This window comes from Haliotis rufescens, unplaced genomic scaffold (assembly GCF_023055435.1).
Source record: "Haliotis rufescens isolate VD_foot unplaced genomic scaffold, xgHalRufe1.0.p SCAF_121, whole genome shotgun sequence".
In the NCBI taxonomy this organism is placed as follows: Eukaryota; Metazoa; Mollusca; class Gastropoda; order Lepetellida; family Haliotidae; genus Haliotis; species Haliotis rufescens.
Window position 1 is genome coordinate 591,913 of NW_025963804.1, and position 20,396 is coordinate 612,308.

The 20,396-nt window shown below is 41.9% G+C and overlaps 1 protein-coding gene across 4 annotated transcripts in view; it reads right to left on the bottom strand.

Annotated features, from left to right (window-relative positions):
• LOC124136196 (degenerin mec-10-like) overlaps window positions 1–20,396 on the bottom strand; it is a 35,275-nt gene that overhangs the window by 960 nt on the left and 13,919 nt on the right. For 2 of the 4 annotated variants that reach the window (XM_046502057.2, XM_048393920.1), the window contains exons 2-13: window positions 16,554–16,700; window positions 15,294–15,530; window positions 14,426–14,583; window positions 13,561–13,641; window positions 12,780–12,871; window positions 8,940–9,103; window positions 7,972–8,061; window positions 7,228–7,333; window positions 6,122–6,209; window positions 5,016–5,073; window positions 761–852; window positions 253–328 (exon numbers count right to left, since the gene is read on the bottom strand). In XM_046502057.2, coding sequence (XP_046358013.2) covers window positions 253–328; window positions 761–852; window positions 5,016–5,073; window positions 6,122–6,209; window positions 7,228–7,333; window positions 7,972–8,061; window positions 8,940–9,103; window positions 12,780–12,871; window positions 13,561–13,641; window positions 14,426–14,583; window positions 15,294–15,530; window positions 16,554–16,697 — 1,386 coding nt within the window. In that variant the 5' untranslated portion in view covers window positions 16,698–16,700. Of the gene's footprint in view, window positions 1–252; window positions 329–760; window positions 853–5,015; window positions 5,074–6,121; window positions 6,210–7,227; window positions 7,334–7,971; window positions 8,062–8,939; window positions 9,104–12,779; window positions 12,872–13,560; window positions 13,642–14,425; window positions 14,584–15,293; window positions 15,531–16,553; window positions 16,701–19,987; window positions 20,225–20,396 lie in introns of those variants that run through there. The other 2 variants (XM_046502054.2, XM_046502056.2) reach the window with 2 other exon arrangements.

Below are 20,396 nucleotides of genomic sequence, written 5' to 3' on the forward strand. Positions count from 1 at the left end.
GTCTGTAAATAATCGAGTCTGGCCCAGACAATCCAGTCATTGACATCATGAGCATCGATCCACGCAATTGGGATACGATGACATGCATCAACCAAGTCAGCGAGCCTGACCACCCGATCCCGTTAGTCACCTCTTACAAGCATAGTCGCCTTTTACGGCAAGCATGGATTTTTGAAGATCTTTTCTACCCGACTCTGCCTTTAGGAGGGAGTTCTTATGATTATGGGAATGTCTTAGTAACTTTTTACTTACATCATAAAAAGGTTCTTCTTTTATACTTTCAAAATTCAAGCTGTTGAAATAAACTTTTAGCTTTAAGAAAGATGATCTGAAAAATAAGACATAACATGAGCATGGTATTGTGGACATATTCTTCTTTCGAATGATGTTCAGAATCCATCTACATATTCACTGTCAACAGGACCAGTCGTATTCATTATCATATTTTGACAAAAAATCTGTGATTGTCTTCAGAGGACACAGGAAGCCATGCGTCTAAGGCGCCGCAATTAGCTGTGCAGAGTTGCGTCCCTTGTGTGTTCTAGAAACCTATGATCGTGGGTTCGAATCCCGGGGTCGCCTTGATTATGTTTCTACGTTTGCCATCACCATGACCGAGACGAAGTCACAACAGCGGCCATACTATTGAAAGTTTTCATATATTTTCAATTATGCCCAAATTTAATTTTTAAAAGGGTATATGTGTTCAGACAGGTGTTTGAGAACATATGACTTCAGTTCGGCAGTCAAAATTACTCACGTTCTGAGGTCGACGTTGTCAAAGTCGTAGGCGGAGTAGGTGCACTTAGGGCTGTAACTGTCAATCAAACATGCTTGTTGTTCTAACGTCCGCTGTGGAATGAGAAGAAACACCATTAGACAGATGAGTGAGTGAGTGAATAGGTATTAAGGCGCTTTTACCAATATTCCAGCAATATCACGTCGAGAGACACCAGTACAGCTTTATATTACGATAAACTTACTAAAACTAACCTTCTGCACGTAATGCACTTTTTGTACCATTATAAAAAATGAGATCGTAAAAAATATTCAACTCGTAAGTTCAGCGAGAGAAGTTGGCCTGCTAGCTGATGTAAACAGTAATGTTTATCACGTGACTACTAAGGGGAATACCCGCTCAATTTTTAAAACTATGGAAGCTGAGTAGGGCCATATCTTATATCGTTTATCGTGGTTTGTAGGACAATCCTGCGAGACGTAAAAGACAGTACCGGCCTTATAGTCCAACACAACTGAAAGAAGCCTATCAGGAAGTAGTTGAACGAGGTTCTTCTGTCTACAAAGCAGTCAGGAAGTACTCTGTGCCTGACCAGACTCTGAGGGACAGAACTAAAGGCATTACTTCCCCAGAATGTTTGTCCTCTGGACCAGGCCCATTATATTCCGAAGAAGAAGAAGCACGCCTTGTCGACCACATAAAGCTTATGGCCTCAGTATGGTATGGAGATACCAGGGCGCAGGTTATCTGTCTTGGAACTGACTATGCCATAAATCTCAAGAAACGTAGTAATTATTCCAAATCACTATCACTGCAGTGGTTTTATGGGTTGATGGGAAGATGGCCTGAACTGAAGTTGCGACGACCAAGGGGATTGTCTCAATTACGAGCCACTGCCACATCTGAGGATAGCATTAAGTATTTTTCTCAACTTGAAGCAGTCCTTGACAAGTATGACCTAAAGTCAAGCCCAGAGCTGATCTACAACGTCGATGAGAAGGGAATTAATCTCACACATTCTTCACCGCAAATCGTTGGATCTGCAGCCGAAGTTCTAATTGAAATCTGCCCAGAGAAATCCTCTACAGTTACTGTTTTTGGGATGCGGCAATGCATTGGGTCGGAAGATTCCACCTTTTTTCATTTTCCCTGGTTCACGCATGCGTGATGACCTCTTAGATGGTTCGACAGTTGGAACTTGTGGAACTGTTAGCGAGACGGGATGGTCCAATACAGACATATTTCAACGATGGTTGACAGGCCATTTTGTGAAGTATGCCAAAGTCGGAGGTGACAAGAAAACTCTGCTGCTATATGACGGCAACAGGTCTCACATCACCCCTCATCTGATAGATTACGCTGTTGACCAGGGGATAATCCTGTTTATTCTACCACCTCACACAAGCTACTCCAGCCGATGGATGTTGGGTGCTTTGGGCCTTTCACCAAGAATTTTCAGTTCAGAATGTAGGAAATGGCAGCGGTCAAATTCTGGAACAGTTAACAGATATAGTGTCTGTTCTTTGGCCTGTAAGGCATACGAGATTTCTCTGTCTGCCAGTAACTTGCACAGTGCTTTCAGGAAATGTGGTTTTTATCCATTTGACCCAACGGCAATTGACAAGTCATTCCTGAAGCCATCTACGTTTGCCAATCAACAGTTGGAAAAAGCATCAGAAATTTCAGTTACATGTCCTGACATCGTTGAACAGCCCTCAGATTCAAGATTTTTTGAAGATCATCTTCCTGTTATTACCATTAAGAAATCGAAGCCAAGACGTTCTATCCATAAGATCGTTGGTGGACAAGCAATTACGGAACCAGATATATCATGTCAAGTCACGGCTTACATCAACCAGTCCAAACAGTCAACAAACGGAGGAAGCAAGGCATCAAAATCAACTGCGAAGCCAAAGACAACTAAACCAACTACCAAGTCCATAGCAAGGATAAGCAGGACAGTATGTCATCCCAACAACCTCGACCATCTGGGATTGATAAGCTCCTTATCTCAAGCGACGATCAATCAGATTCTGAATCTATCAACGATGATGACGAAAAGTGTTGTGTATGCGGAAAGTTTCAGCCAGATGAACTGAGGCAATGTCCACATGTTGAATTCACTAAGTGGGGACAGTGCATGCATGGGAATTGTGAACACTGGGTGCATTTAAAATACTGTTGTGACATCTCCTTTCTTCGACGACATGATGTGTTTTTCTGTCCGTGTCACGGTCTACCTTGCAGACACCAAGAAGAATAACGAAATTTGTGATGATCATGATCATAAACTGTAAATAATCTGAAAATGTGTGTTCAAGTGACAGTTATTTCATATTTCATAATTAAGTACAGTGTTATCTGTATTTTGTTACGTTTGGAAGTGCCTTGGGAACATTACTTTCGATTCCAAAGAACTTTGACATTGTGGCATGTGCTAACCACCCGTAGCTTGACCCGATGAACTTTACCACGGAAACATATGACGTCACTACAAGGTGTGTAAAAATGGCCGCTATTGTACAGCAGCCGATACGGAGGCATTTGTGGACAAAATTATGTTTCCTTGTACTTAAATGGTATAAAGGTGAGTGTTCTAACGATTTATTTCACATTTATTGCTTGTCGAAGTCAGCGGGTTGGTTTATCGTAATGCTTTTCTTAATACCACGGAAACACGTGTCGCGAGGGTATAATATTTTGGGAAATATATGTGAAGCATTACGCAACGAGTTGACAATTGTTTTAGGTATGCCCGTTTGCGCTAAGACGGAACCCAGTCACAAAAATGGCCACGAGAGGGGCACGAGTCGCTATTCGGCTTGTCCCGGAATAACACGAGTTGGTGACGAATGGAGGGGCACGAGTCGCTATTCGGCTTGTCCCGGAATAACAAGAGTTGGTCATGAATGGGGTTGGTGGGGTCGCCTTGTGCCTTAAGCGTGCCGAAGACCCTTGTTCAATGCTTCACATGGGCACATTGAGTGAAACACATTCCTAAAGTCCCACACAGTTATGAAGCTAGAATGTTGCAAAAAGAGGAGTAGACCTACACCCACTCCCCCTTTTACACTACTGGAATAGTGCTAACAGTATGAAACACTTGGCCACTCACTCACTCATCATTCACCAACTCTGCAAGACACAGCCTCCTTATGGGAAATCTTCATATTAGTGTTGATACAGATAACTTATATCCATGCATAGATACGGGACCCGTGAAGATCCGGGGTAGAACAGGCATTCAGCAACCCATGCTTGCCGTAAAAGGCGACTATGCTTGTTGTATGAGGCGACTAACGGGATCGGATGGTCAGGCTGGCTGACTTGGTTGATGCGTGGCTCGATGCTCTTGATATTAATCACTGGATTGTCTGGTCCAGACTCGATTATTTACAGACCGCCGTCATATAGCCGGAATATTGCTGAATGCGGCGTTAAACAACAAACCAACCAACCATACATAAGAGGTGCGTTGCAAAGCGCCAGTCGCTTGCAAGCAATGTACAGCGATTCGCCTTTCAACGGGGCGCTAACATTCAGCCGATGGCAATCGTACCAATCGCTGACTGAGGTCGCTTCGTTCTCAAACCAAAAAAGGGGTGGTGGGGTAGCCTAGTGGTTAAAGTGTTCGCTCGTCACGCCGAGGACCCGGGTTCGAGTCCCGAAATGGGTACAATGTGTGAAGCCCATTTCTGGTGTCCCCCGCCGTGATATTTGTAGAATATTGCTAAAAGCGGCGTAAAACCATACTCCCTAACTCACTCAAAATAACTTGGGGCCGAGTTCGACAGCGGAACAAGAAATTCTTGACTGGATTAACAGGGAAATGAGCAAAGGCAGCTTAAACCAAATCATCCTAGTCTGCTCCACATCTTTCATCAGTTCGTCACCGAGCTTCTTCTATTACGTTCTTCATTAGGTCAAGGCCACCAAGCGGTAGTTGCGCCGCCATTTTGGAAGAGTGCGCAAGTGCTTCGAGCTGGTCCTTACCCCCGGATGAGCGATTAATTTGCTTACTCTAAACGATTCTTGGCTTGTAACGCCCCCAAGGTAAAACTTGCTGACAAATCCTGATTACAAAGGCAGGACTATTTCCCTGTTTCCCGATACTGTCCTAAAGCTCAACCCAGCCACACGACAATGAACTTCACGATAACAATCGTTATGAGCAAGTTAACAAACATTTTGCCACACCTTTTTACATTTTGAGGCATTAAATTCCGAGCGACAACAAACCCAGGTCAACTGTCTGACGTCTGTATATACTACCTACCACATGTGCAAGTACTGGCCACAGGCGAGATGAGACACTTGTTTCGAAAACCTTCTCGCTGCAACATATAAGTTTAAGTTATAAACAACTTACATATTATTTTATCACTACATAAAACTACCAGTTAGACCAAAGCAAACCCAGCGCAACGCCTTTTAAAAGTCTGTATTAGAGTAGGAGTTTAACGTTGCCTCAAGATTTTTTGTGCAAGTAGACCCAGGCAACATTCCACAAAGCGATCGCAGCGCTAAAACTCCAAGACTTTTACACAGACCGTCGTGGCGCTATCCTTTGTGAAACGGGTCCCAGACACAAGGAAGCCTGGTGCAACGATTCGTGTGAGCCTATGATAAAGTCAGGGAGTTATGAACATTTTTGCGCCAAGAACGCTTTGTGGAAAGGGCCCAGTTGGAATAACATAGGGTAGTATGTTTTTAAGTACAAGTTTTTTTCTTTTAAGGTCTGTGCCAAACGGCTTTAAAATGCTGTGGTATGTCTACACGTGTAACCAAGAACAATGAATAACGAAGCGTGGTTTATTTCACGATAAAAAATTGTTCTATTATGACGTCATTCCTCGAGATTCGAACATGCGCTTGTAACTCGATGACGCCGTATGCTGGACGACGTTATCTTTGAGAGAGGGGTGTCTAGTGAGTTGTTCCCCACATATTTAGCTGGGCAGATAACGCTGACAAATGCAGTGGCCGAACGATCGCATCCAAGAGCGGGAGAGATATGACAATCACTATTAGGGGAAAAGGTAGGGGTAATTGCGACAATATGCGGGAAATACCCACCTGTGCATAAAATGGACTTGTCCGACATTGCTGAGGTCCGATTCTATTGAGGGTGGTCATCATTATTAGAATAGGGGTAAATATTTTTTAAAGTTGATGGAGGAATAAGCATATACTCCGAAACGTTGTGTTCCTCATAATTAAAAATGTTGACATCTGTACATTCTCTTCCTTAAAGAGGCTGTACAAAATATTGATATCTCATATATGAAATAAACGACTCTCATGGATGTTTCTCCCTGCAGTGTTTTATTGTACGATAAACAACGACCACGAGTCGTTTATTTCTTAAATAAATGTACTCACGAACATGGGCTACCGCACTTGCAGATATCCGCGCCTTTACTGGTGTCCACCATATACTTGCCATATGCTCTGTCCTCACAGGCAAACTCTGAAGTAATAAAACATAAATATGTCTCCATTCCAGAATGATATACTGAAACCATTCGCAAACATAACTTTATCAACGTCCATTTGCCTTGTCAGCATCTTCGCAAGGATTGTCTTTCGCTAACATGTGTAATTTGATTGGACGGATATTGTCTACTTATCTGTGTCGGTGGTGCAGATCTTGATAGTGGAGTAGCTCCCCTTTCCCCGTCAACCTAACCATGTCTCCTTACCTGTGTCGGTGGTGCAGATCTTGATAGTGGAGTAGCACCCCTTTCCCCGCCTACCTAACCATGTCTCCTTACCTGTGTCGGTGGTGTAGATCTTGACAGTGGAGAAGCCCCCCTTTCCCCGCCTACCTAACCATGTCTCCTTACCTGTGTCGGTGGTGCAGATCTTGATAGTGGAGTAGCTCCCCTTTCCCCGTCAACCAACCATGTCTCCTTACCTGTGTCGGAGGTGCAGATCTTGACAGTGGAGTATCTCCCCTTTCCCCGCCTACCTAACCATGTCTCCTTACCTGTGTCGGTGGTGCAGATCTTGATGGTGGAGTAGCTCCCCTTTCACTGCCAACCAACCATGTCTCCTTACCTGTGTCGGTGGTGCAGATCTTGATAGTGGAGTAGCACACCTTTCCCCGCCAACCAACCATGTCTCCTTACCTGAATCGGTGGTGCAGATCTTGATAGTGGAGTAGCTCCCCTTTCCCCGCCAACCAACCATGTCTCCTTACCTGTGTCGGTGGTGCAGATCTTGATAGTGGAGTAGCTCCCCTTTCCCCGCCTACCTAACCATGTCTCCTTACCTGTGTCGGTGGTGCAGATCTTGATAGTGGAGTAGCACCCCTTTCCCCGCCAACCAACCATGTCTCCTTACCTGTGTCGGTGGTGCAGATCTTGATAGTGGAGTAGCACCCCTTTCCCCGCCAACCAACCATGTCTCCTTACCTGTGTCGGTGATTCAGATCTTGATAGTGGAGTAGCTCCCCTTTCCCCGCCAACCTAACCATGTTTCCTTACCTGTGTCGGTGGTGCAGATCTTGATAGTGGAGTCTGTAGCCTCACTCGCCGGTTGACACTTGCATGTTTCTATCACGATGTTTCGTAGACAAAACTCCCGACACGCCTTTAAAACAACACCGCATACCTCAGGAACTTGTAACGCAAAAGTTAGTAGCAAGGATTATAAGGTCACTACTAGGATCAATGTTTCTATTACCATGACCCCGGTAGTGACCTTACACATCTTGCTGCTAAGTTCGGCTTTACAAGCCCCTGTGCTATATACTGATCGCCAGGCGACCCACATACATCTGGGATTAGCAACACATCGAAAATAAAGACATTAAGATATCCTACTAAATACGCAATTATCAAGGATCAAGATTACTTTGTGTACATGATCACATTAAAATAGTTTTTGAAAAGGCTAGTTTCGTATCTAAGATTTTTACGTAACCGGAAATTTTTTTGAATCTGAAAGCCTCTTGCATCAACAGTTCACTATTCGAATTGTTGTTTTCCCAAAAGATATATTTGCTTATAACAGAGTGGTGTTGCATTGAAATAAAGATATTTTCTTAGGAAAATTCTTTACCAAATGTTAATTTACGGCCCGCTACTCTAGAAGGCTTACTCGCCGCGAATAGCTTCAAGACTGTTGGTGCGGCGTTCATCAACAAGCCCTCATCGATCACTAACTCTCTGTAAAGCCATTGGCTAGATTTTATTGATATATTTTCTTTTGTACTTGCACATACTCACCCGCTCTGAGTACGACACACCGAACTTCCTTTGGAAACCTGCGCTGTCATTGCAGGCGCCGTATAGGCCTCCAAGCCGCTCGATCTTTACCTGTGATTAAGTGAACTCTCAGTAACAATCATATAGTGTTAAGTGTAGGATAAAGCACGTCCGAGGGCTTTTATGATATTTAAAATCCGCATCCGCGGGACAAGGGTTTTAAATATCATCAAACCCCGAGGGGATTTTTTTTATCTAACTTATAAACCGAAAAAAGAAACTTAAACAATTATCAACATTTTTAGGTTTCAAACATACTTTCAACGAACCTTAGGAAAAGTGCGTAAAATATCTGTTGCTGGCATACGGTACTTGCATTTTGAAAAGGACAGTCTTAAAAGCATTGTGTTTTATCATTGCCTCTGTAGCCTAGTGGTACACTCACTGGGCTACAGATACGGAGGCTGCTTGTACGATCCTCGGGAATATAAAGAAACATTTGTCATTTGATTTTACATTTCCTTATATTGTGTTCAAATGCAAAATCAATTGAATCAATTGAATGCAAAATAAATTTCTAGTGAGAAACATTCATATGCTAAAATACAAATGGAGGTTGAATTAATAAAATCCCGGCGATATGAAAGCATATTATATAGCAAATATCGCCGAGATAATATATAAAATCCCAGGGATATTACTTCTCAGGTTTACAGAATGCAACATATTGTTACTTACATTAAAGAAACACATTTCTGTAAACTAGGATAACGGATATCCTAGTTATCAATGAACTTTTTTCTGAGTTCACCATAAAACGGACATATCAGAAAGAAATGATATTCAATTTCTACAGTGTTTAAATCACAAAACTGGCAAAAATCTATGCTCTCTTAATGTCCCCATACATCTTGCTGTCTCGATAAAGAGTTTGTGTGAGAAGGAGATGGAGATGGGGATGGGGATGGAGATACATATCAGAGACGCACCAGTTTCATTGCAATACTAGACTCAGAACCTGCTGAGACCGTGAAGCCCTCTGTCCCGGGAAAGGGGCGTGTCCCGTTGTCGTGTATCACCACCCGCAGGCCGTACCCCGTCTTGAAAGTATCGATGAAATCCTCCGACTCCAGATTGATAACCATCGATAAACCTGGTAGACACACATTGCATGTTGAACATACATTTATGACGATGAAATAATATAACGAGGTGCAAATGTACGAAAGCCTCATTGTGCCACTTTTAGTACCATATAAAATTATATATTTATTGAATCGAAATTTCTCGTTAATTCAAGTATTGTTTATTTTCTTGAAATTTCGATTTTTTCTCGTTACTTCGATAATATTTTCGTCATATCGAATGTCTTCTCATTATTTCAAGTTTATTTTCAAAAGCTCAAAATATCGAAAGTTTTCTCGTTGCTTCAATTATTGTACTTGTTATTTCAATTATTTTCCCGTTGCTTCGAATATTTTCTCGCTACCTCGATTAGTTTCTCATTTTTTCGAAATTTCGAGAAAATAATTGAAATAACGAGAAATTAATCGAAATAACGAGATCAAATTCGAAATTTCGGGTTTTTAAAATAAACTTGAAATAAGGAGAAATTATATTCGAAATAATGAGAAAAAACTCGAAGCAGAGAGAAAATATTTGAAATATCGAGAAAATAACAGTAGCAACCAGAAAAAAAATCGCTTCTCTGTGATAAACTTGAAATAACGAGAAGATATTCACAGTTAGAAGACATAAATTTCGACAAAATAGTTGAAGTATTAAGAAATTTCGATTTAAACAAATATAAATTAATACTAGCAAAGTGGTGCCATTAGGCTTTCGTATAATGGTGCCACTTATTTCAAATTTCAATTATTTGCATATTTTCTCGAAATTTTCGTTACTTCGAAATTTTCGTTACTTCGATTATCAATTCGTAATTTCTGTTATTTCACCATACTTCGAGTTTTTCTCTCGTAATTTCGATTATTCTCTCCGTATTTTCAAGTTTGTCTCAGAAAGCGAAAAATTCGAAGTTTTCCTCGTAGCGTCGATTATTTTCTCGTTATTTCAATTATTTCTCAGTACTTCGAGTATTTTCTCGTAATTCGCTTATGTTCTCGTTATTTCAAGGATATTTATTGTAAAAATTGTAAATTCGAAAAAAAGTTTTGTTGCTTCGACTATTTTCTCGTTATTTCGACTATTTTTCTCGTTATTTCAAGTTTATCTGAAAAACTCGAAAATTCGATTTCTTTTCTAGTTGATTCGATTATGTTCTCCTTATTTCAATCATTTTCTCAATACTTCGAAAAATAAATCAGTGCATCGACTATTTTCTCGTTATTTCGAATGTTTTTTCGAATATACTTCTGGTCATTTCAAGTTTATCTAAACAAAATCGACATTTCGATTTTTCTCTTGTAATTTCGATTATTTTCTCATTATTTCAAGTTTATCTCAGAAACTCGAAAATCAAGAAAAAATTTCGTTGGTTCGATTATTTTCTCCTCATTTCTATTGTTTTCTCAATAGTTCAAATACACTCTTCAAAAAAAGAAACGCACATGTAGAGTTTTAGTAAATTTATTGTACCTAATAAAGTCGGTATATTTAATAAAATTATTCAATATCATAGATACAAATATGAACTTTGGAGCTCGACAGTCATATGTCGATAGTCGTTGTACAAAGGCATTGAAAACTGTTCATTGTCATGTCACATAAGGCGACAAGGTAGCGCTGAACTCAGTACCTCATGTGGTGAGGTGAGGTGAAATGGGGTTTATCGTCGCGTCCAAGATTATTGCCCTTATATAGCGACGTGCATGCACGTGTATGTGTGTGTGTGTGGCTGCTTGTACTAGTCCGGACTGATGCCGATTTATAGTGCTAGCACACTGAGATACCATGCCGCGGTTCAACATGAATACCCCACTCAGACACAGTACACTGACTCCGAGCCGACCAGTCCTTGTTTTAGCCCTTTAATGCCGAGCGCCAGACAGGGTAACAACAAGTACCATCTTTTAACGTCTTTTGGTATGACGCGGCTGGGGATCGAACCCCGGACCTTCCGCTCTCCGGGCGGACGCTCTACCATTAGACCACGGTGGCGGTAGTACCTCATGTGACCGCCACGGGCAGCAATAACGGCTCTGCGTCTCTCAGGTTGGTTGGTTGGTTGGTTTGTTGTTTAACGCCGCACTCAGCAATATTCTAGCTTTATGACGGCGGTCTGTAAATAATCAAGTCTGGACCAGACAATCCAGTGATTAACATCATGAGCATCGATCCACACAATTGGGATCAATGACATGGATCAACCAAGTCAGAGAGCCTGACCACCCAATCCCTTGAGTTGCCTTTTACGACAAGCATAGTCGCCTTTTATGGCATGCATGGGTTGCTGAAGACCTATTCTACCCCGGATCGTCACGGGTCCACATCGAATGAACTAAGTATCTATACCGAAACGTCGCATCACAATAGAATAAATGTCATCCATAAAATATCTTGTCTTTAAACATCGAATGAGATTCGAACCGGAACGACGACATTGTTGATTTTGATTATCTCCTGCCAAAATAAACTGAACAACTTAATTAGATTTGTGTGGCCATTTTGCCAAATATGACCAAAAATCGAATGTGAGTTTTTAAAGTGTCACTTTATGTCCAGCCATTTTGATAACTCTGTTATATATTGTGTATTTATTGTATCTGCTCTTGTACCACCAATGGTGGTTTAATAAGAAATAAAGAATCTTAATGTGTAATATTGAGACGAAGAAGCTTGACGGACAAAACATTATTGTATTTCTTGCAACTGTGTGTATAAAATGATTGTCAATTGGTTAGAATTTATAAAAATTATTTTTAAAAACCCCATTTTATTCTTGATCTATCACCACCTTATTAATTCTGAATGTTTATTTTTTTCTAAATCGGAATCCTTCCCAAGACATCGTGTTCATTTTGAATGATAAGTGCTTTCTAATTTCAGATACGCATATATACTTGGTAGATGTGGATGAGTTATGTTTAACGCTGGAGTCTTGCTGTGTCACTGAGCTTGCAAATTTTCGAGCTTGGACAATCAAACAAGTCACCGAGTAGGACCACACCATCCATGGAATCATGAGCAACTATCCTCACCATCGTCACGCAGTCACCCAGCCTGACAACAGGCTCTTACAATCACGAGATCATGGGGAGCTATATTTCCTCTTAAATATGGAGCGTCAACGCCAGAGAATAGACAGTTTCGATTATCCACCGAAACAGATTCCATTTGACTTAAAATAGCGGTGATAATTATATGAATGGATCACTGAACATCAGTAAGTGAGTGAGTGAGTGAGTTGGGTTTAACGCCACCTTTAACAGTATTCCGGTCATATCGCGGCGTGTCAGCTTAATGTGGGAGGAAAGCCCGAAGTGATGCAGGTTTCAGATGTTTACCACTTCGGTGAAACCCACGAGCACGGGTATGGTGCTGACAAACCTAGAAACATAATCGAGGCGAACCGGTGATTCGAACCCACAATCATAGGTTTCTGGCGCGCCCAAGGGACGCAACTCTGCACAGCGAATCGCGGCGCCTTAGACGACTGGGCCTCCCGTGCACCTCTCTGAACGCGAAAAGAGTAAGCATGTCCTGCCCGCGAAGTTCGGGCGATGTGAACTCGTACCTGTCCCGGTTCAGTCCCGTCAGGGCATTTTAAATGTCGCAAGGAACATCTGCAATGGATATCGGATGGTCCTGCTCTCACTGTGTGTTATCGTATACCCAACCTAACCCGTACCCCGCTTTATGATATTTACCTGATTCTGGTCCACTCTTCGTGGCCTGGATCCCATTGTTTTTCAATGTGTAGCAGTTGCCATGCTCTTTAGATAGAAACGCCGTAAAGTTGCTGGAAAGCAAAATGTTGAACCATCTTCACAGAGAGATATATGATGTGCAAAAGACAAATCCACCGATTATGTTATCTCTGCGTCAATTCATGACATAATTATACAGTAAAACCCAGTCACTCTTCATCTACTGGGTTTTGTTTCACCAGAACATGCCATCAATGGGTGCATCAGGGCTCAGGTAATGTTTGTGTGCAAACTCACAATAGCGAACTACATATTTAATGAGCAATTAGCGAGTTCATGCATGTGTGAAGCTTGCATTCGATCAGCAAATAGATATATTTACGCAAGTAAAAAATGACACACTGGGTACACTATTAGGTTTTTGAACAATTCCATGCGTATTTGTACGCAAGCAACTCCAAATTGATTGGGTAACGGTGATATCTCTTGCGTATTTCACTGCACAAACATGCAGCTTATCTGGAGAGCTGGCATGCGCAGAATGAATTAGCTAAGAACAAATTGGAATATATATATATTCCAATTTTATTCCATTATATATGATACAATGATTGTCTAAAATGTTTTGCGCCAAACAAACGCAATGCACGTAATTGGCTAACTCAAATTAGTATGATGCCAATCAATCTGTGTAGTTAGCAATAACATCCTTGTTACATAGAGGCAATGTCTTCTTTACTATGTTATCATTACGTATATTTTCCATAACATATGTTACAACCTGTAACTGCAACTTCGTCCATTGATAGAGCACTCAATCAGCATGGTTTCAAGGTCATGGCCAACGAACTTCCGGAGCGTGCTACAAGTGAAGAGTTGGGGAAATTAAAAGAACCCTGTAACTACCATACGTTATGAAAGTATTCATGAAGTTTAGAGAATTTTCTCAAAATTCATTGTCCCAGAAAATGTTTGAAAAACACAATTGTGCTTCTGACTGTTGAAAAGAAATTGTGAACACACCATGCCATTTAGAAAGTGGTCAAATGTAACAAATGTTATATTTGAGATAACACTTTCTTGGTAAAGTACAGATTCTCGTACTTTTGAGGGTTGAATCCGGTCCGGGATTCGAACCCACAAGAAAATGTTGGCCACAAAAAGTACACATTGGCAAGCTACTTTTCGTAAAACAATATTTAGCTCATAGTTAAAATTTGAAACATATCTCGTTTTGCAGACGTACAATGTAGCTAAAACGATAGCTATACTCTCCATACAATTTGTGTTCCAAACATTTTCTTCTGAGAGATTCATATTGACTGCTTACTACAGACTAGTAAAAAGTGAAACTCGTCTTCTGTTACATTGTTTACACAATCTCAAGACCGTTGCCGACCCGTGAATATCAGGGTAGAGAATAGGTCTTCAGCACCCCATTCTTGTAAGAGGCGATTAACCGGATCGGGTGGTCAGACTCGCTAACTTGTTTGATGCATGTCATCGTATCCCAATTGCGTAGTGATGCTCAAGATGCCAATCACTCGATTGTCTGCTCGGTACTCCATTATTTACAGACCGCCGTCATATTGCCAAGTGTGACGTTAAACAACAAACAAACAAACAAACATGAATGTAGCCCTTACGATGATTCTCCTCCCAGATTGTCAGCGATCATCTCCTTCCTGACATACGCCTGGTCCAGACCACCCACTTCCTCCTCGTAACAGCCGTACTCGTCGCACACCAACTCCGTCTCCGTGAAGGAGGTGAGGTCCACTGTGTCGGTGAGGTTTACACAATCCTTCAGAAATCCAAAATGATAATAATCAGCCGAACACTAATTGTGGACAACGTTGGATCTCTTTACCAACTTCTTTAAGACAAGGTAGATGTTTGATATTAACATAGTCATGATCAGACAGTCACCTCCCAACTCCTTGGAACGAAACATACAAAAAATGAAGTTATGCGTGTCACAACGTTTGGAAGACTCTGAAGGACAACATATCTGAGGTGTTACGTCCCTCTTAACTACTTGTCAATAAATATAGTGCTGACGGACCACAGATCATTTTTACACATTGGGACCAACGGGAAACTGATCCACGCAGCAACTCTGAAAATAGGCAACCTTTGCACTGAGTTTGGTTTAACGCCGCGTTGAACAGTATTCCAGTAATTAGTATATCACAGCAGTGTCAGCTTATTATGGGAAGAAAGCCCGGAGTGATGCAGGTCTCAGACTCTTACCACATTGGTGAAACATACAAGCACGGGTATGGTGCTGTATTAGAAAGAGTGAGTGAGTGAGTGAGGTTTTACGCCGCTTTTAGCAATATTCCAGCAATATCACGGCGGGGGACACCGAAATGGGCTTCACACATTGTACCCATGTCGGGAATCGAACCCGGGTCTTCGGCGTGACGAGCGAACGCTTTAACCACTAGGCTACCCGACCGCCCTGTACTAGAAAGAGGACTCTGGGGCAAGGTAATATGCATGATGACCTACGTTACTCTGGTATTCCGAAGGTAACTTCAGGAGTTTCTGAAGATCGCAGCTGAGCATGTAAGCCTTGGACAACATGATGGGGTTCATGTTGCAGAGGGTGACGGTGGGGAAGGGGAGAGCAGTGAAGCCAAGTTTCACCGACGTCTTGATGGGGTAACTGTAGAACGTCGTGAAGAGCCGGACCAGTTGCATGATCATCACCGACGCGGCAGTCAGGAAGAGCAACGTCCACATCACCTGGAAACGCGTATATAAAATGATTTTGTTTGTTCAAGGCCGAAGTCACTAATCTCTAAAGCTATGTGAACGATATAAGCTAAAATATGAAAATAATCGAATCTGATCAGTCAATCCATTGATTAATCCAATGATATACATGTATGCTTATGATACAGTCGGAGTCGTGCAAGGTACTTCGATCTTAGCAGGCAATTCTTGTGATAATGGAAATATTGTTTTTTGTCGCTTTTATGAGCAAAGATCGGAGTACGATGACACTTTTGAACCAAGTAACCGAACCTGGCTAAAGCATATTTAACCTCTACGGGGTTTGTGTAAGAAGATCGACGCCAGTGGCTTTATATAATATCATCGGGAGAATCCACGATCTCACGATCGATGTCGTCCCCCCAACGTCATATATCATGTACAGGTACTGCACACTCGTATGACATAGTACAGTCGTAGTACTAAGTTCGCTTTTTAAAGCCCGCCCCTGAATAAACCCTGTGACGTTATTATTCACATGGCTTACCTCTGTGAAAGTGATGCAATATCGCGAGTTTCATCAGAAATGGAGTGAGTGAGTGAGGATTTACGCCGCTTTTAGAAATATTCCAGCAATATCACGGCGGGGGACACCAGTAATGGGCTTCACACAATGTACCCATGTCGGGAATCGAACCCCGGTCTTCGGCGTGACGAGCGAACGCTTTAACCACTAGGCTACCCGACCGCCCCATCAGAAATGGAAACATAGTAGTACCTCATTATCATGATAAAGATTTCCATCCGACCATTGTCGTGATAACATTCAAATGGGGATCAGGTGTGCATAGTGACTTCTTATGAATAATACTGGGATGTGCACTTCTTGAAAAACCACGTCACGGATGTGACCTGGCTGTTTTGGTGATGCCTCGTGCTTGGTCAGATGCTAGCAGCCAGCGGTTTGCCGTATCCCGGCCTCTTACAACCTATCGGATGTAGAGTTAATGACGATAGTAATGGCGTCAACTCGAAAACTATACCATCGCTTACCTTGAATAGAACTCGCGGCGACGCATATATCTTGGGTATTCCCATGAACGAGGTACTTTCCGCGAAGTACGTGAAGAACGTGACACAATGGCCAGGAGTCTTTTCGTTTTCCTTATCATTATCGTTGATGGGTTGTACTTGCATTATCTAAAAGGAAAAGAAAAGTATCAGTATGGTGTGGTGAGTTCGGAGAATTTTGTGTCTTTGAGCTCAGCAATACGAACATGAGTATCGATCAGTGATATGAAATTAGAGCTCAATACCATGACATTAGCACCCATACCATGAAAGTAACGGTCAATGCCATGAAAGTAGCACCCATACCACTAAAGTTGCACCCATACCATGAAAGTAACACCCATACCATGAAAGTAGCGGTCAATGCCATGAAAGTAGCATCCATACCATGAAAGTAACGGTCAATGCGATGAAAGAACGCCCATACCATGAAAGTAACGGTCAATGCCATGAAAGTAGCATCCATACCATAAAAGTAACGGTCAATGCCATGAAAGTAGCGGTCAATGCCATGAAAGTAGCACCCATTCCACTAAAGTAGCACCCATACCATGAGAGTAACACCCATACCATGAAAGTAGCGGTCAATGCCATGAAAGTAGCATCCATACCATGAAAGTAACGGTCAATGCGATGAAAGAACGCCCATACCATGAAAGTAACGGTCAATGCCATGAAAGTAGCATCCATACCATGAAAGTAGCGGTCAATGCCATGAAAGTAGCACCCATTCCACTAAAGTAGCACCCATACCAGGAAAGTAATACCCATACCAGGAAAGTAGCGGTCAATGCCATGAAAGTAGCGGTCAATGTCATGAAAGTAGCACCCATACCACGAAAGTAGCACCCATACCAGGAAAATAACACCCATACCATGAAAGTAGCGGTCAATGCCATGAAAGTGGCACCCCTATCATGAAAGAAGCGGTCAATGCCATGAAAGTAACACCCATACCATGAAAGTAGCGGTCAATGCCATGAAAGTAGCACCCATACCATGAAAGTAGCGGTCAATGCCATGAAAGTAACACCCATACCATGAAAGTAGCGGTCAATGCCATGCAAGCAGCACCCATACCATGAAAGTAGCGGTCAATTCCATGAAAACAGCGACCAATATCCGTTAATATCATGTTGGTTCTCTGGAATAGAATAATTACACTCATCTGTATTCCTATATTGGATATCCTACCAAAACCTGCCGACGTGTCAAGACTTCTAAAACAGACTAAAACCAATAAACTGTATGCAACTTATCCCTTGTTTGTCCGTTGCCTTGTTTGTTTGTTTGGGTTAGTAGGCGAAGGAATAGTTTATCAACATGTACCATGATGCCAACACATGTTAAAACAGGAAAATAGTTATTGATAGTCAAATATAACATCAGGCAATATTGAAAATGTGACAATATTTATTCATCTCTTTAAACAAAGATTACTTGATAACCTTCAACAATCAGGATGGAATTCCACCAGTAGTATATCTGATAGCTTTTATTATAAACATTTTAAATCATCGTTAAATGTAGAAAAAAAGTCTCAGACTACCCATTCCAGTACACCTGAGAATATGTATGACTCGTTTCAGATGTAGCAAGTTTAAACTTGCAGTTGATTTTGGGAGATATACAAATGTCCCATACACTGAACGATTATGTAAATATTGTATAGAAAATGATAGATATTTTATTGAGGATGAATTTAATGAATTGCTTGTTTGTGAGCGTTATTAAGCTCTAAGAAGTATCAAACTGTAACATCTTTTACGGATATAATTTCATCTGAAGACTTTGATTTTGTAATTAATATAATGTCTAACGGCAAAGAGAAACGTAATCGATTACTACATTGGCATGCGTCGTTCATGTCTGTGGTCTGGGCCCATGACCTTTATGCTGAAAAAGGGGCGGTCAGGTAGCCTAGTGGTTAAAGCGATCGCTCGTCACGCCGAAGACCCGGTTCGATTCCCGACATGGGTACAATGTGTGAAGCCCATTTCTGGTGTCCCCCGCCGTGATATTGCTGGAATATTGCAAAAAGCGGCGTAAAACAATACTCACTCACTCACTCATTATACTGAAAAAACGGTCCGTCTATAACATCAAACTTTTGACCTATGAGACACACTGTACAAACAGTAAATAAACAATATTGAAAATTGATGCAACTGCTGACAGATGGGTCCAACGCATGGGGCCTTCAACAATACCCAGAGGATAGTGAGGATAGTGTGTGTCATTTAACGCCGCACTCCACAATAATCCGGCTATATTACGGTGGTCTGTAAAAACATCGAGTCTGGACAAGACAATCCAGTGATTGGCATCCTGAGCATCGAGCTACCAAACTGGTATACAATGACATGCATCAAACCCGATCCAGTTAGTCGCCTCTTACAAGCATGGGTTGCTGAAGACTTATTCTCTACCCGGATTTACACGGTCAGCAACGTGAGAGTAGTTATTTGTTTTAGCTACATCTGCAAAACCAGATATGTTTTAAATTAAAACTATGAGCTAAATATTGTTTTACGAAAAGTAGCTTGCAACAATGTACTTTTTGTGGCCAACAATTTCTTTTCAACGGCCAAAAGCATGGGTTGTTGAAGACCAATTCTAACCGCATCGTCAAGCAAGACACATATGCATTTTGTTATTTGTTATACCCACAGCACCACACAACTTTTGGATTCGTAACGCGTGTCACCTAAATAAACTATTTCTCCATCTTTCTTCCTTTCTCTCTAGTTCATCATGTAGTCTGCAAAAGTCCTTCATCACCCCAACCCACTACACCCACATCAACCACTAAAGTACTTAGGGGCGGTCGGGTAGCCTTGTGGTAAAAGTTTTCGTTCGTCACGCCGAAGACCCGGGTTCGATTCCCGACATGGTACAATGGGTGAAGCCCATTTCTGGTGTCCCTCGTCGTGATATTGCTGGAATATTGCTAAAAGCGGCGTAAAACCATACTCAATCACTCACTTAAGTCCTTACAACCCGCCGCCGATATATTTTGAGCACCATCAGTTTTGACATAGTTAATAAGTCATTCTATATACACTTCCTGGTCATTGTAGCTATAAATCTACGTAGTAGCGAGTGTGAGTGAGTATGGTTTTACGCCGCTTTGGGCTTCACACATTGTACCCATGTCGGGAATCGAACCCGGGTCTTTGGCGTGAAGAGCGAACGCTTTAACCACTAGACTACCCGACCGCCCCACGTAGTAGCGAATATTCCCGACAGTCACCTCCCCAAACCTGCATATCCGTTTTGACAGTCGCGGGTACAAACGCTGCTTCTATTTCCCAGTAGATTTAATAAATATCAAGCGATATTAAGTTGCAAAAGTATAACGCATGTGATCAATCAACTGATATTGTATGTTTCAAAATAGATTAAGTTGGACTTACATGTGTCTTGGTTACAGACGTACAAGCCGTTCCTTTCCACATGCGCGTCAAAGGTGGCATTGGTCACTTGAGGAATCCCGTTCCACGTATTTGATAGATTTGATAGGTGGTTAGGGGTCGTCCCCCTCGGCGCCCTTTGAAAAGTGTACGTATGCCGACACGTGGTGTAACGGTTGAAGATTGAATAGCGGCCGACTATAGTCTGAATACTAGCAATCTGAACTCATTTTGCCCGTGTCTATTTGTCAGTAAATATATGACAGATATGCAAGGCCCCTAATCTCCCCCCCCCCCCCCCCCCCCCGGCTGCCGGGTTAGTTGGATTAAGCCGGCGTTTATACGGCTTATCCTCGCAATGCCCGCACGTAACTGTTGCTTAACCACTTCTCTGTTTTTCGCAAGCATGGAG